The sequence below is a fragment of the Echiichthys vipera genome (genome assembly GCF_963691815.1).
Source record: "Echiichthys vipera genome assembly, chromosome: 8".
NCBI lineage: Eukaryota > Metazoa > Chordata > Actinopteri > Perciformes > Trachinidae > Echiichthys > Echiichthys vipera.
In genome coordinates this window covers 13,354,586-13,371,664 of record NC_139833.1, presented here as the reverse complement: position 1 = coordinate 13,371,664, position 17,079 = coordinate 13,354,586, and the positions used below count along the sequence as shown (strand labels likewise).

Sequence of the window (17,079 nt, the reverse complement as noted above, 5' to 3'; positions counted from 1 at the left end):
TAAGTTAGCTCACCGAAGATATTCAGATGCATTTCTGCGTGGACCGCGGTCAGCTGACAAGTGCAGGGCAATTCAGAGCATCAGAAAACAGATTGTTACACTTGTAAACATTACATTTGTCACGTATGCATTTTTTTCCCCGATTGACTGCGTCTTTGAAAAGGCTGGCGTTGAAATAAACACTTGCTATTAGCCGCTAACGGTAGCTAAGCCCTGTTTACAGTCGGGGCCTCCCGGGTGCATGGTCTCGATCAGACCGACCCTGCTTTTGCAGGAAGAACAGCCATGCTCTACATTTCTTATCTACAAGAATGAACCATTGAGATTAAATGTGGTTACAAGGTGTTTAGTTAGATGTACTTGGAAGTCATCTTTAGTCGGTGTTTTGTAGTTTAATTAAATCAAATTGTATTATAGTGCCAAATCCTAACAAAAGTTATCTCAAGACACTTTACACATAGGCTAGTGTAGGTCTAAACCACACTATATGACTAATTTATGATTATCAGAGATCCAACAATTCCTCTATAAGCAGCAGCAAGACGCACTATCAATAATAATAGTAATAGTTATTATTATTATATATATATGCAGTATTTATTTATATATTAATCCAGCAATATACAGTGACAAGTGTAACCTATGTGCAAGTTAAATTCACTAAAGATGTTAAGCAACACGAGAAATACACACAATGTAGCTGAAATGTAAGTCTTGTGCAAAATATATCAACTTCACTGCATCATACATTTGTTCTAACACAACTCAATGTACTGTGTATTTGTGAAATACCAAACTCATATGAGTTGAACGAATGTAGATGTTATTGTTAAAGCTATTACAACTTATTTTGTTGACCAAGCATGTTTTTGCATACTTAAGCCAAGTGGAACCACTGTTACTGGAGGCTGACGAGTGTTTGGCCTCTTTTCTAATTCATTCTCTCTCTAATCTGTTCATTCATTTGTATAAATCGTAGTTTGTCTGCATACATCATTGTACCAGTCCTATATTATAATTAGAGCCTGTTTTATAGACAAAACAATGCAGCACTATGACCCCATCTTACAGCACTGTCAACGAGTTTCCTCCTTATAGCTCCGTCGTATGATGAGGTGTGAGCCCTGCATGCAGCATTTGAAATATTGCAATAGTGAGACATACAACTTTACTCTTGGGATTAGGTGTAATCCCAAGATTACTGTACACAATCTACACAACACACGTACAGTTTCTAACTTCATTAATATGAAAGTGCCCGTAGTCACCATTGTCAAATATGAGCTCTTTGGAAGACTTAATTAAAATAGAATTACTGGAATAAAAAAAGTAAACTTTCTCTAGCTCTTGTTATAAAATGTAGCAATTGAAGCAGTCTTGTTTTTGCTTATTTGCTGTTTATTGTGTACATTATATGATTCTTGTAACCTTTGGGTCATATCTTAATGGTTGAATGCACTTATTGTAAGTCCCTTTGGATAACAGCTTCAGCCGAATAAACCTAATGTAGAAGCAACAATCCACTGAACTGCTCTCACTTACTAGCTTCTTTAGCTTGTGCTATTTAAAAAAACTGCAGAATCACAATCTCTTTATTGCCGTTTCACATAGTACAATGAAATAAGAAAGCAAGAGTACCATCCATTTATCAGTTATGTCTTCACTTAGTTGTTTTGTAAAATCACAGGTCATTTTGTGTGTTGCTTTGGTCGTCGCTTTCTTACCTATAAATAATATTTCTAATTTTTTTACATCATATTATAACGTAAATGTAAGCATGTAGGTGTTTTTATAGCAGGTTTACAGAGATGTGCATGGTGTCTAACCAAACACCATGTTGTAGAAAACAAGAACAAACATTTGTAGAGGAGTTGTTGTGTTGATAGATTTATTTTTAGACTTTTCAGTAATGATTCAGTAGATTTAAAAGATTTCCTCAGTTTCTCGGCTGAGTCTGAGGCCGTTAATGTTGGTGAGCGCAGGAATACATGTAATGTATTATGCAAGTGCTTCAGGGAGGTATACTTTTTCATTTAAGCTTTTGTATTGTTTTGGTAGAGTTAGAGATTGGTGGAATTCACAAACCAATGTTGAAAAATGTTGGTTGACGTCTTGTTTTTTTATCCTTTTCTATTTAGTCTTCACTGTGTTGGGTTTCACAACTAATGTCACTTGGTACATAGTTAATTTGTGTGAAGATCAGTGTAGGAACTTTAAAGAACACTTTTTGCCCCCACCTTTTTAAAAAATGTGCCATTTACAAAATTTTGTGGGCACTTTAAAAAAAATAGTACTTTTTACATAATGTTGCCGTTTAATGTGAAATGAGCCCAGATTAAATCCATATAGTCATCACCAACCTGTTCCAACATGAGTAAATAAAAAGCATACTATTGCTATTTTCAGTGCATTTATATGTTGCAGTGCTGTTTGTGTGACTGTTACAGAAGGAAATGGAAATAAATTGATTAAAAATAAGATGGCTTAATGTAGGATTAGAATATTGGCCTGACTTGATAAAAATTGTTTTTTTCCCTGAAATCTTGGAGGCAATTGTTACCCCTAGATCATGTTATGTAAGGGCAGTCTGAGATTTCTAAGACTTCTCTTAATTGATCCTTTGGGATGACTCCTGCAAGGGAATTGAGTTTCCAGCAGCCTACAGAAACACAAGGGAGGTATAAAAAATACAGGCCTTTTGGGGCCTTTTGTTACCTGATGCTATTTTGGTTGTTTAGATGTTCAGATGAGTGTATTAATGTGTTAATAATTATAACACGGTGCACAAATGACACCATATACGAACATTAACATGCAAGCTAGATGCAAGGAACTGTTTTTCTATCTGAGTTAAACATTTGAATTAGAAGTGTGAAAAGAAACCGATGTTGAAAGCCAAAGAATGAATCCACATTCAAATGTGACATTTCTAGAACAGTTCCTTGCACTTTTGGCTGCTGTAACAGTGCCTTGAAATCAAAATGTTGAGATGAATTATCCATTAGGGAGGTTTGAGATAAATTTGCAGTGTCTTAGCCAAATCATCATGTAGGCATTTCCTATCCTTGTGCATCACTGCCCACAGAGCCTAAATGCTAAAAGCTTATGCTGACAGCCGAAGGAAAACTGCTGCGCGCTGGCTGAGCCATTGTTTTCTGATGTAGAGCAGTGCCAACTAACCGAGTCAATCGGCCAATCATCATTTATTGCTGGCTGTAGGCGACAACACACCTCAAAAAAGTCTATAAACGTCACACACACAAAGCTAGTGGCTGCATTTTGAGTAAAGACAACCCACCATTTTCCAAAGCAGACATCAGGTGTTTCCATTGCTTTGTTTCACTGCAGAGATCCATTAATTTGCATTATTTGAATTAAATATTTTTTTTATTGTTGATGACTAGTAATGCAGATTAGAAAAGAGACTGAAACGCTCTTCTGTGATGGAAAAAACTCTGCAGTGTGGGAGAGTGGTGGAAATTACATAACTACCCACAGTAGGCTACATCTTTGAGCACCATTGCCAACATGCTGTTCCTGTCTGTGTGCATAAGTTGTTTTTTTAAACTGTAGTTTCAGTATCGGGGCTTGGCAAATAATCTTGTTTGATCAGTACTGAGATGGTTATTTTACTGCTTCAATGCTCAAAGTTTTGAATGTACATCATACTGTATATTTGAATTTAAACATGACAATGTTGTATTGATTTAGTCTTTGAAAGTATTGGATAAACACTAGAAAATGCACAGCAAATGCTTTTCTTTAATGAATTTTAAACTTTAGAACAAAACAAATGTTTCTTTTATGGTGTTGAGGGAAGCATACACTTAATATAATCTTAGTCATGTTTTGTTATACGTAGTTCATATTAGATAAATCAGATAATGCACACGACAGACTTAAACTCAGCCCCGTCTACAGCATGTAACCTGAAGAGACCAGTGTGGCCAAAATTAGGATAATGAATCCACATTTTGGGTCCTGGCCCTTATTTTTGGGGACGTCTGAGATAAAGCCTCCTGAGCTTCCTACCCAAAAGGCACTTGATTCGCATGGCATTTTCACCACATATAATTACAAAACACATACTGTAACTGTTTTGGTGTAAATAATACTTTAAGTTGTCATATTGTTTTACATACGAATGCCAGTGCCTAAATTAAGTCTGCATAGTTGCTGATTCAAATCACACATTTCATGCATCTTATGTCATTTTGAAGCTTCTCTAGAGACTTTTGCGAACTGTTTCAGAGTTGGACGGTGGGAATACTTTGATTTAAGAACAGATATTGTAATTTGAGAAATGTTTGGGTGTCATAACTGTCCGTGTTTCCAAATGCAGTGTGTTGGGCTTTTTATGTCCATGAGTGTGTGTTGACATTAGCCCCTTTCCCACTGCCTGGTGCGCCTTTCATTACGTCCCGTCGTCTGTATGAAAGGCACGAAGACGGAATGGGGGGGACAGAACTATTGTGCCTCTGAGCCGGCAGGGTAGGTAGTCGCAGCGCCATAACAGTGCCGAGCCGACATCTGTGTGAATGTAAAAGCCGACAGGTAGGAACAACACACGGTGGTGATGCACAAGTCGACCCCCAGCAGGTCAAAAAGTGACAAAGCAGCGTTCGGAGTAGCTCAAGTTATTAATAACTTGCAGAAACATTGCGTGCAACAGTCCACAGTCTCTCCCCCTCTCTCTTTTCTCTCTCAAACACACACACGCACGCACGCACACACACACACACACACACACACACACACACACACACACACACACACACACACACACACACACACACACACACACACACACACACACACACACGCGCACACACACACGCACACACACTCACACTCTGCTGCTCGTCTCTGTCCTTGTCTCCACTGATAGTTGTGCTACTATAATGTATGAAGTGGCGGTTTGGTGGTTTGGGATGGCTTTGAGCGGTTGATCAACTGTGCAGATCAGTCACACACACTAGACACTGACGTCTTTTGCCTCCAGAATGCCAGTCTTCTGTGTGAAATCACAACTAGGGCGGGTTTACACCACCTTTGCCTGGTCCGTGTGAATGAACCAAAAGTTCCTTAATTTTTGCGCTGTTGCGGAATCGCTGTGAGAAAAGCCTTTTTGAGTATCTGTTGTTTAAAGCTATATAGATGTATGTACAACTCATGTCCCCCTCTTGTTATTTTGGCATTATTGTGAATCTGTTTGGAAAAAAAATAATTAAATGCCAGTGCAGGTAGTACTGATTATTGCCTCTTATTCTGAAACTCTCATGTATTTTTAAAATATTAATTTATTCTAAAAACCTCTTATTCTGACTTTATGGTTGATACTGATATTTAAAAGTAAAATAAGTTTCTCAGTGTGTTGTGAACAGTAAAGAGCCTGTTTGCATATTTCCACTACATGCTGATATGATATATTTGAGCATTAACTTTCTTAGATAACCGTAGGGCTCTTGTGTTTATATACCCCTTTGTGCTTACTTTCCTTCTTGTTTTTTCTTTATAAGTTAACATTTATGCATTTTCTTTGCATAAACAGTAGTAATGATTTAGCCAACATCCTGCTTTCCAAGTCTACATTAACCCTGCCTGGTGCATTCAGGGTACTGAAGCCGTTTTAGGAACCAGTATACATAATTGAGTATTGTCTTTCTTTATAAAATGGAAATGCATGACTGATGCTAAAGTTAGGTTAAGATTAACAGATTTCTGGATCTATGCTTGATCTAATCGTACCTAATAAAAACAGGGACCATCTTCAGCCCTCTGTTAAATTGTAACAGTTTAATAGGTCAAAATTTCTTAAAGGCTTTTCAATGCTGCGCAAATGACAATGAAAGGCTGATATTATTGGATGATGGGGACTCATGTGACGGATGTATTTATATCACTGTACAATGGTGCATATACAACAAATTAAGAAAAGTTGTCTTTTTTTTAACATATATTTAACGATCAATAAGAATTATTTTTTTGTAAATATGTACTGTGTGGGAAATTCTACAGACAAACAACTAGGCTATTTGATGGCTAGGACTGGACTCAAACTATTCCAATATTTAATTTGTTTTCATTTTGGGATTCGGATATTTTTATAAAACTGTAGAACAACTTTCGTTTCTCTCCTCTCCTGACACTGGAATTTGGTGCGCAGCAGGATGTTGCAATAGGCACTGAGCAGTCCGCGACCTATTTTCTCTTCTGCTATTACTAATATTAGCTGCACTGTTGCAACAATATTTGGCTTTAAAACATTCATGCAGGCTGAACTTCAGTGTTCTGAGCAAAGGAAATCTGATAGTCGCTTATTTACAGTGTAACTGCTGAAACATTGCACTGCTGTGCCGTCCATCTCAGCTGAGAACAGAGAAATGTCTGGCTGAGTCGCGTTGTAAATGAGCAGTCTGATGTTGGTGTGGTTGGTGTGGAAAAAAATGGTATTTAGGACAGCACTAGTGACGGCATCACAGGTTCTAAATTCAACAGTATCTTTGGTATTTCTATATCGCAATGTCTTGTTACTTATTTCCAATATATTTAGGATATTCTAAAACCAGGTGATAATATCAACTTGATCAATTTATTGGTTGTTGTTCAGCTATAAAATAATTTCCTCATGCATTTCAATTATTTTGATTCTTGCTCTTAAGTCTTTTTGTCAGTTCTTGGAATGTTTTATTCCCAAATATCTGAATCAGCCACTCCATGCCAATACATGTTAGACATTTTTAATTGTTTGTATGATTTTTAACTGTTTGAATCTTATCTTTTATTTATTTAATTTTTTTCAGCTGACAATAGTCATCGCTTGAATCTCTTCTACCTTGCAAACGATGTGATACAGAACTGCAAAAGAAAGAACGCCATCGTCTTTCGTGCAGCCTTCGCAGAAGTCCTTCCTAATGCTGCTCAGTTCATAAGGTGAGTACCCTGTTTTTATTCAGCCGCAGTATTGGACCCACATCATTAAAATGTCTGATCTTCAAGTAAGAAAGTAATTCTTCTCGTTCTTCTAGTATTGAGGTGGGACATGTTTTGTTTCTATTTTGCATTGTCAGAGATCCTAAGGTCCGCAAGTCAGTGGAAAGGATTTTTACGATTTGGGAGGAGAGGAGCGTGTATCCTGAGGAGGTCATTGCCCAGTTCAAAGCTGGCTTTACCAAAAAGGAAAAGGAGCGAGAGAAGCAGAAGGAAAAGGAAAAAGAAAAGGAAAAAGAGATGAAGGAAAAGGAAAAGGAAAAAGAAAAGGCGAAAGAAAAAGAAAAGGAGAAAGAAAAGGAAAAAGAAAAGGAGACTCCTCCGGCAACTGGTCAGTTTTGTACTTCAGAGTTTTCACTAAAGTAACTTTCTTTATTCTAAACCGCAAAGTAATTGATTTAGAGTGATTTACAATTGCAATTCGGATTGCATGATATTAAGTTCATGTTTTCTTTTCTTCCCACAGCCAGCACCAAAGCTGCCCTCAAGTCCAAGATTGTAGCAGAATTCACAGTAGGTCTTGTTTTATAGTGCTGTCTTGAATTACTTTGCGTGTATCTAAAGTATTATTATAATCACTTTAATTTCTTTCTTTGCGCTCTGTTTCTTTTCTAGCCCCACTCTCTCATTGAGCAGTTGTCGAGACATAAGACAGCAGTTGCAGAACAGGAGTTCAGGGAGAAGCAGCTGGCAGCTCTCAGGCTGGATGTCTGCAGCACAGAGGCTCTGAAGAGACTTAAAGGTCAGATGTCACTGAGCTTATTTTTGCATCACCACACACTTATTGTCCTGTGTAGTGTATGTCTTAAGCCTCAAACAACACTGACACTTGATATGTCCTCTTCATGCCATAACAAAATTCACCACTAGTAGATAGTGTTGCACAGTATATCCATACTAGAGAGGCATTGCAATACCCCGCAGCTCAAATCCAACACCCTTTTTTAGAAAAGCTATTTATTGATGAAGTGAACTAAATTGACTCATTTATATATTTTTCTATACCTGTATTATGTAAATGAACGCTGGCAGTATAAACTTGATAAAATGAATATTGTGCCCAGATTTATGTAACTAAGAGTCTTTCCTATTTTATTTGGTAAGCAACCTCATATTCGTAAAACATTCATGCAAAGGCCCACACATTGTGGGGGATTTGCCCTTCCTAATCTACTCCACTACTATTGGGCCAGTATTGCTTAGAGAATAAAATTGGCCTGCAGGGTCCATCCTTTATGACACAGATTCTTTCCAACCACCTCTTTTCTTTGTAGATGAACTTGTTCTAACCAGAAAGTATGTGAAACAAGTGCATACATTTCTACCGATGCTGTAGACAGGGTCTCATCCCATCAAAAATAGTCCACCGCTCCAATCTTTTTGAGACCAAACCAAATGAAAGTATATATATCGTAATATTAAGTCTGCTTGTGAGAGGTGCAGGGCAGCTTCAGAAACTCTATTTCATATGTTTTGGGCCTGCACAAGCCTCCATGCTTTCTGGGAGGTTCTCTAACATTTCAACACGTTTCACTATTGATGTGCAACCCTTAACTGCCTTGTTTGGTGTCAATGCAAATTGGACATCCAATGTTCATAATGTCATTGCATGCAAAATACGTCTGGCACTGCGCCTTGTTCTGTTAACCACCATTGTGCCGTTTCGTTGCTGCGATTGTAGTTCTATCTAATTGCATCTAGAAGAATTTTGCTCTGCACCCTTGGAAATCGTAAATACACTGAGACGGCCCAGACTAATAAGCACTTGTGATTCGTCTGGTGATACCAGGCTACATTTCTACAGTAATTCCCAATGAATAAGGTGGATACGTGTCAACAGAAGTTTTAACAAATGCTTTTGCACTGGGTTTGTAGTGAAACAGTTATGTGACCATCTTAATATTGATAAATCAGCCAGACCTCTGATGTATAATTGTTACCGTAGTCACATTTATTGTGATTGTTAAATGTGCTCTATATTTTATTTTGACATTGACAGTGTCTGTCTTGTATTGAACCATATGAGATGTGTATATATATATATATATATATATATATATATATATATATATATATATATATAAAGTTATATTCAACTTTTTTCTTGTTCGTCAACTCTCTCCTTATCCAGACAAGGCAGGGGGGAACAAGTGTGCAAAGGACTTTGAGGATGGCAGTGTGAAGCTGCAGGAGGTTGTCAGCTTCATGGAGCAAGAGTTAAAATTCGGACCTCCTCTACTGGAAGCTTTGGGAAACGCAGACATTTTCTATGAGATGCAGTACAAGGAGGTTAAGATTGTGGCCAATGTGAGTGTTCAGTCAAATTGCATCATCACTTTCAATTGCAAAAAAAAAAAAAAGTTTTTTGTGGCTTGAAACTGGAAATGGTCCAGCAGAGAATTATTTGGTGCCATTTCTCTATTTAACAGCAAATGCATTAACAAAACCTCAGACATTTTATTATTGTTCCTACGTTGCTTTTTAACAATGGCTGCTGGCAAATTGATCCTACAAATAGGATACAATATATATGTTAGATAGCGGGAACACCCTTTTTATCTACCTCATATCTCCCATTTAATTGTGTTTCCTCTCTTCTCTTTCTGCCAACCCGCTCAGGCGTACAATGCCTTTGCCAACCGCGTGGGCAGTCTTAAAAGGAAATTGGATTCCCTCAAGTCAACGCTACCTGGACCTGAGGACTCTCCCATCCCCTCACCCTCTGAAGATGCCCCCTCTCCCACCGGTTCTGACTCACCGTTCCTGGCACTGGGGGCTAGCAGAGCCCAGGTGGATCCAGAACTGGATGGCAAGGCCATGGATGAAGGAGAAATACCCAGTGACAACAGAGACATGGAGGACATGGATCTGTCTGATGAGGAGGCTGTCGCTGTCACAGCAGGGGGTTAGTGGTTACAGGGTGTTGTAGTGGGGTGATGATTTTCTTCTCTGTATAGATCAATATTGTGCTGTCCAGTTGTTAGTTGTGATTCAGATTTGAACTCTGATTATTTTTACTAGCAGATGACAAGAAGGACAAGATTTCCACTGCTGTTGCCAAGTCAGATGCAGCATCAAAGCTTCCCACCACACCGACGAAAGCGCCTAAGACCAACGCTACTGCTTCTGCCACAGCGACCCCAGTGACTCCAACCTCTGCTCCTGCTCAAAACACCTCAGCAATCCCGCTGGGCGTTAATCTGGAGAAGGTAGACCTGGGAAAGATCAGCTCCATTCTCAGCTCACTCACATCTGCCATGAAGAATACAGGTGTGTTCTCGGGTTGGGTGGAGATGAGGCCATTCTCCTCACCTTCTTTTATCTTCGCCAACATCTTTTTGTTCCCACCTGTTGCCCGCCTGCATTTAGTTCATTTTTACTCATGCCTATATATTAAACAATTTTTTTTTTCCATGCACAACCTGTCCCTGGAGCACTCTGCCTTTCCTCATCAGACAAAATATAACAAATGGTTTGAGCCACAAGGAGCTACAGATGTGATTCCCGTCAGAACCTGAAGTCATTTTTCTTCCACCGTAGCATCAAGGGGGTTGTAATTTTGCCCATAATAAAAGAAATCGCACCTGTGAACACTGATGATTCATCTTAAGGCATAAATTATTTGACTCACTATTGGCTTATTTGATCACAAATGTAATTTTAAAGGTGATCATAACCCCTGTGCAACATCTGTTTATTGAACAGACCTTGATATGTACTTTAAAACTCAAGTATGATACTGAAATATAAGTGTCTTGTGATTTCATGTCATAATTTAAGAATTAAATTGAAAGCTCTGTAGACAAAACAAATCAAATAATGGGTATTGACGGTAAATTACTGATTTGGAATAGAGAGAATGTAACAATGTATCAAGCACAGGAAAGTGTAGGTCTGGTGTCTAGGTTAATAAAAGTACGACTTTCTAGGCCTCCCTTTAAACCCATTCCTCTTTTTCTTTGAATTTCTCCCAGCAGCTAGCCCATCACCTCGGCCGTCTCCAGGAACACCCACCACTCCTTCTGGCCAATCGGCAGCCTCCAAAGCGACCTCTTCTAGCCCTCACCTGGCCAGCATCCTGTCACGTGTTGACATCACACCTGAAGGCATACTCAATGCTCTGTCTAAAACAAACACACCAGGTAAGAGCCATATATAGAACACTTTGCTAAGATTTGTTCATGAAAAATGTAATTTATTAAATATGACTAATACTTTTTTTCTCCGACTCCCCTCCCCCACCACCCTTTTTCTGTCTTGGTGCAGGTTTGTCCTCTCTTCTCCAAAGTGTGACAAACACCACCTCTGCTCCTCCCACTCGAACCTCCCCAGAATCATCATCAGTTAAAACCCTGCTCACCCCCACCACCCCAAAAACAAAACCCACTCTGGGCAACAGCCTCAAACGAGACGCATCTGGGAGACCTAGAAACTGGGAAAAAGAGAGACAGCTGTCCCCTCCTCCACCACCCCCTCCTCGTCCCTCAGCTCCTTCTGTCTCTCCCCCCAGCCTAGAATCGAAAATCAACAGTTTCCTTCAGGGTAACCCTGGGTTTAGTCTTGCTCTAGGTGACGTCAGTCCTGATGGCGTCGATGGAACCCCAGTTAGAGACGAGGCTGCTGGCACGCCCACACAGGACGAGATCATGGACACACCTGGGAGTGTGCCAGAATCTTTAGGGTCATCTGGAGGTCATAACCTCTCACCCACAGCCTACCGAAGCGAACCGTGGGATGCTGTGATCACCCCCTCAGGGAGCAGCAGCAACGGAGACTTTCTGGGCTCTTCCTCCACCTCTTCCCGATATGTAGCTGGAAAAAAGAGCAGCACAAAACTAAAGGACGATGAAGTGAGGAAGCGGGTCTCCTCTTCCCCCAGTAATGACTTGAAGGGTAAGAAAGATGAACAACACGGCCAGATAAGGATGCCAGGAAACAACAGAGGGATTGGAGAGAGGAGACTCTCTGCAGGCTCGCGTAAGGCCAACAGCGGCTCAGATGAAGGAGGTCTTAGTGGAAAAAGAGAGGGGAAAAGTCAAGAGTCTCCACGTGGGGACGGAAAGGATGGCCAGTACCATCGTATTGAGACACTAGTGTCGCCTTGCACTGAAGGGGCACCCATCCAGACTCTAGGTTACTCCAACCGCCCACTCGCTGGAGAGCGCATCAAGACAGTAGAGAGCATCCGAGTGTTCGGCCGAGGCTCTTGGCGAGGGGGAGGGGCCGGCGGACGGCCTGGGGGAGTGATGTGGTATGAAGAGGAGGAATACATGGAAGTGCAGCCTCCGTCACCCCATGCTGTCCCACCTCCTCTTAACATTGGCACAGAGGACATGAACTCGTCCATGCCTCCTCCTCCTCCTCCCCCACATCTCCTCCTCCCACATCTCCACCCTCCTCCATCCCATCCTCATGCACATCCTCCTCCCCAAGGTCTGTTCCAAATGCCCTACCACACGGAGAATCTTCCCCCGTCACTTCTCCACCAGCATCCTCCACCTACATCCCATTTCTTCGGCCCTCCTCCACCCATCCCTCGACCCCCACCGCCTCCCATACCCCAGCACCAATCCCCCCCACCTACCCACCATGCAGTACCCTCTGCGGTCATGGTGGGGGGAATGTTGGTCCCTGTTGACCGTCCCCTCTCTCTTCCTCCCCAAGTCAGACTTGAAAGTGTAGAGCGAGGCAGAGTGGGGCCCAGAGGAAGCAAAATGGCCCCTCCGCCCCTCATGTCATCATTGCTAGGCGAGCCCCCTAAGCTGCCCCGTCCTGGCACCGTTAAAGAGCCATTTGTCCCCCGCCATGCGCCCCCTCTCCACCGCCCAGGTACCCCTGGTGTTCCTCTACCTTTACTGGGCAGAGTAAAGGAGCCTCTGAATCTGCCTCTTCCGCCCCCCTCTCCCACATCCTCCACGCCCTCTCCCTCCACCCCTAATTCCCCCGCAGTCGACACTCTCCCCGCTCGCCTCCCTGCTCAGTCCGCTGCCCCTCCTCTCCAGAAGCCCCCCAGTAGTCCTCCAGCTCAGCTCCGAAACCAAAGCTCTAACCCTGTCCCCCTCCTCAACTTGCCCAGCCCTCGACCCCCAATCCTCTCAGACCCCATCTCACAGAGACCTCTGATGCAAGGCCGCAACCCTTCTCAGCAGTTTAACCAAGATCACCGCATGGGGGGATTTCGTGGGGGCAAGCGGCGTGGTTCTCCATTCACACGTGGTCATTTTCATTCGCGGAAGAGACCCTTCCTACCCCCACGCTACTGAAGTGGTCATCTAACACATGCTGAATGAGAAGTGCAAGCGCCCTGCACTGAAGTGCAGAGTGTGTGTTTGCCCTGCTGGTATGAGCCCAGATATCTTTACTCTGTTCATTAGCTTGAATTAAAACTACCTTAGGCTGTGTGTAAATATCTGATTAACTCTTCATTCTTCAGCTAGGTAGCCAGCCAGTCATCTTACACTGTACAGTGCAGCTCTGAGGTTATCGGTTATGTAGTCTATTTTCCCCTCATTTCACTATACACGGTAGATAAATAAGTTCTGTCCCCATAACCTTAGAGATAACACAGATAGTTCATGCAGAAATAAAACTACACTTTATTAAGAGTTTGCATACATGTGGTGATTGTTGGGTTACTTTACCTGAAAGAGAGATATGCTGGACTACAAAGCCAAAGTGCAGTAACTACAAAATAATTTAGACCAAACAAATGGCTTTAAAGTTTTTTCACTGTCAGACCACAAATTAATATTTGGCACATCTACAATAGATTATGGTTTCACTGGTTTGCCATGGTATCATTTTTATCCAAATCAATCTTAAACTCCATACTACGTCCAAAGACCTCCATACTTTCAGGCCCAAAACTGTTATTAGTGACTCTGTAGTCACTGCACTTAGGCTTTGTAGGGAAGTACAAGTCTCTTAGGACACAGAGGTAAGAAACTAAAAGCAATAGTTTGACATTTTGCGAGATTATTTGTCATTACTTTAAGATAAAACCAAGCATGAGTTTGCTGCTGTTTTCAGTTTTTATAAAGCCCAGTTCAGACCAACGATTCGCAACGCAACTGTTTTCGAACGTCGCCGGTGTGAACTGACCTGTCTCGTTGTGAATCTAACCAGCTGGTTTTAGAACGTAACTCACGTCACCTGTTTCAACAGCCAATCAAGTCTTGGCAAAGTCCGCTGGTCAGTTCACTAAGAGACTGTTAGCTGGTTGAAAAGGTAATTTTGGACGGGGAGAGGGAGAGAGGGTCGAGCGAGAAATACAATGAATAAGGAGAACGAGCGCAGTAATCCTGAAAAAAACAGTGAATCAGTGAAATAAACGGTATTTTCTCTGATTCACCTCTATAGAAATGCAGCTGTAGCAAGTATCTCACTGTCTCTGTCCTCGTTTTTTTTTTATAATGCTACAAATTATATCCAGCTATTAAAAAAACCCTGAAAAGTCAGAGGTCAGAATGGAAGTACAGAGAGGCGTTGCTATGGAAATGATACGCTGTCTTGTCTCGTCGCATTGGTCTGAACGGGCAGGTTTCAGAACGTTGACCTGCACATTGCAAGTAGTTGCAAGTTTCAACTCGTTGCGTTGCAAATCTTTGGTTTGACCTGGGCTTAAGAAGCTAGGCTCCTGTTCCCACCTTCAAATTTAATGTGTTACCCAAAATGTCAAATTATTCCTTAAAATGTTTGATAAAAAATGATGAAAGTAGGTTTCAAAGTAATCTATTCTTCCATGAGTGTGTGGGTGTGTGCTGTGAGTCCTAACATGGTATTTCTCATTTGAAGTGATGAGATTTGTGTTGCAGCGGAGGTTGACACTTGTTCTTGTCTCTGGAGTACCTGCTGTAAATAATATTCTTTTCTTGCTTGACCTTTCTCACCCTCTCATCTCTCCCACTGTATATTTCTAAGCTTGTAAATATAAAAACTGAGATGACACTTTTTTTTCTCTTCAAGCTTTTTGTTTCTGTTAACGAGGACAATGAGCGTCACTCTCACAACCCGTCTTTACTGTCATTGAGGCCTTGGATAAGCTTAACTCCAGAAGAATTATCCGTCACACCTTTTCTGTCCTCCTCCTGTAACCACCATGCAGAAGAGGAGGGCAAAGATAATTATGTGTTTTCATTTCCAACATAAATGTCTGCCTGTGCGCGCTTTAAGTTAGACTGAGTCATGAAGATACTCGGTAGTGGACGGCTGGACGGGGGAGGTATTTTTGAGCCACACTCTCTTGCTAGACTTCAACATGTACTGACTTGAATAAAATCCAGAGTTTCAATTCAACCGGGGGGAGGAGGGGGTATTTTATTTGGTCAATATATATATAACTTAAATTGCGCTGTTGTAATTTTATTTGCGCTGTTCAGCCGATTTTTCTGCCTGTTTTTTCAGAGAAATTTTCATGCATTGAAACAGCTGCTGCCCTTTTCACAATGCATTTACATTTAACACCTGCAGCAGCGCCCACATATGGTATTGGGGGGGAGGAGAACAAATATGAGCCTATTAGGTTTGATAATGTTTTATTTAAATTCTTCAGTTGTTTTGGCGCCTTCCTCTATTTTGTTTTGTTGCTAATTTCATGCTTTTGCCCTCAAACCCCCTGTGCTTAGATTGTGTTCACATGGCTTCTCCCAGAAACACTTGCGCACCTCTCAACACTTCTGAGGGTTAAAAAAGGGGGAGGGGGGGTCGGCACAACGGCAGTAATCTGCTGTCATGTGCAGGAATTATTGTCGTAATGCTTCCCTCTGTCCTACACTGATGTAGTTTGCCCACGCAGTGAGAGGTGCATGTCGGGTGTTGCTACTCAAGCCTCATGTCTCCTGAGTTTGTTCGATCACGGAGTCTGTCGTCTCCTGCGCTCACTTACAGTTCATCAAGATACACTGAGCAACCTGCAAACGTTTCTACATAAAGTTGCATACATTGTAAAAATGTAACCACAAAGAATATATTTGTCGGTGCAGTGTTAGCACATCATCAGTGTTCTGAAGTTGAAACGAATGTTATACAAGCCTGTTACCACCTTCTGTAACCTGTGTGTCTTTTATCTGATTGAAACAGTTAAATATCAACTAAACCAGTCCGGTGTGTTCACGTTGCACATGGAGAAGGCTAGATTATCTGTTATAACAACACTTTTACCAAGTTCAACATTTCAATTGTCCCTGTAAATAACTTCTCTCTGTTTCCTCTTTTGACATTGAGTTTGAAATTGACTGACAAAAGTTGATAGTCTGTGTATATTTGATAAGTTTCCATTGCTCTTACTGCTGTCCTCATCAATGATGCTATATCACCGGTCTTTGAGTGTCCAATCCTTTCTGGTGTGATGAACATGCACTCATTCTACTATTGTCACAGTTAATATATGCTTAGTTTAAGAGTTGAATACATCTTCATAATTTTTTATCCTTTTTCTGTTTTTACACAAAGTTTATTGCAGAATTCATAAGGAAGACTTCAGTTTTTAATGCTTTAATTTTCCTCATGAGTATATCTGCCTTTTTTGTTTGTGGTTGCACCATTGACTGTAAGCAGTCAGTGCTCTGTCTTAATTTAACAAGGGAGGTGGCTTGCTACGACTTTTTTTCCTCTTGCAAAGATTGAACTCCCACCTTTTCCCTCATTAACTCCTTGAGAAGACTCATTGTTTTTTTTTCTTTTCATTGTTGCTTAACATTTGTACACTACGATACACACTGTTGTTGGGAAGATTTACACCGAGGTGTTGACCTGCAGTACATGCTTCACATTTACTTAATGGACCAGCTGGAACATCAGCCATAATATTAACAGAACACTTACCAGTAAATAACCTTTTTTTTAATTTAGCATCATGTAAATATGATGATTCGTTTTGCACCGGCATCTTATCAGCTACACCAGGCATGCACAGGGAAATGTTTCATTATGGCCGTTGTGTCATTATTCTACAGTCAACAGTGAAAATTGTGGTATGTTGTCAATTTCACAACCAAGTTCATCTTTAATGTTAAACACTGATATTATAAGTACCACCTCTATTTTCAGGCATTTAGCAGACAAAGGCCAACAGATCCCTGGCTTGTAAAC

The 17,079-nt window shown here is 41.0% G+C and overlaps 1 protein-coding gene across 5 annotated transcripts in view; it reads left to right on the top strand.

Annotated features, from left to right (window-relative positions):
* Nucleotides 1–17,079, top strand: part of LOC310950366 (threonine--tRNA ligase 1, cytoplasmic-like) — a gene marked incomplete at its 5' end in the record, with an annotated part of 30,632 nt that overhangs the window by 231 nt on the left and 13,322 nt on the right. Inside the window, 9 exons of one of the 5 annotated variants that reach the window (XR_014593289.1) lie at nucleotides 6,804–6,933; nucleotides 7,071–7,321; nucleotides 7,457–7,503; nucleotides 7,606–7,732; nucleotides 9,122–9,297; nucleotides 9,610–9,895; nucleotides 10,015–10,260; nucleotides 10,968–11,132; nucleotides 11,257–13,330. Coding sequence is in view for 1 of the 5 variants with exons in the window: in XM_083918115.1 (XP_083774241.1) it covers nucleotides 6,804–6,933; nucleotides 7,071–7,321; nucleotides 7,457–7,503; nucleotides 7,606–7,732; nucleotides 9,122–9,297; nucleotides 9,610–9,895; nucleotides 10,012–10,260; nucleotides 10,965–11,132; nucleotides 11,257–13,253 (3,431 nt within the window). Of the gene's footprint in view, nucleotides 1–6,803; nucleotides 6,934–7,070; nucleotides 7,322–7,456; nucleotides 7,504–7,605; nucleotides 7,733–9,121; nucleotides 9,298–9,609; nucleotides 9,896–10,011; nucleotides 10,261–10,964; nucleotides 11,133–11,256; nucleotides 15,549–17,079 lie in introns of those variants that run through there. The other 4 variants (XR_014593290.1, XR_014593291.1, XR_014593292.1 and 1 more) reach the window with 4 other exon arrangements.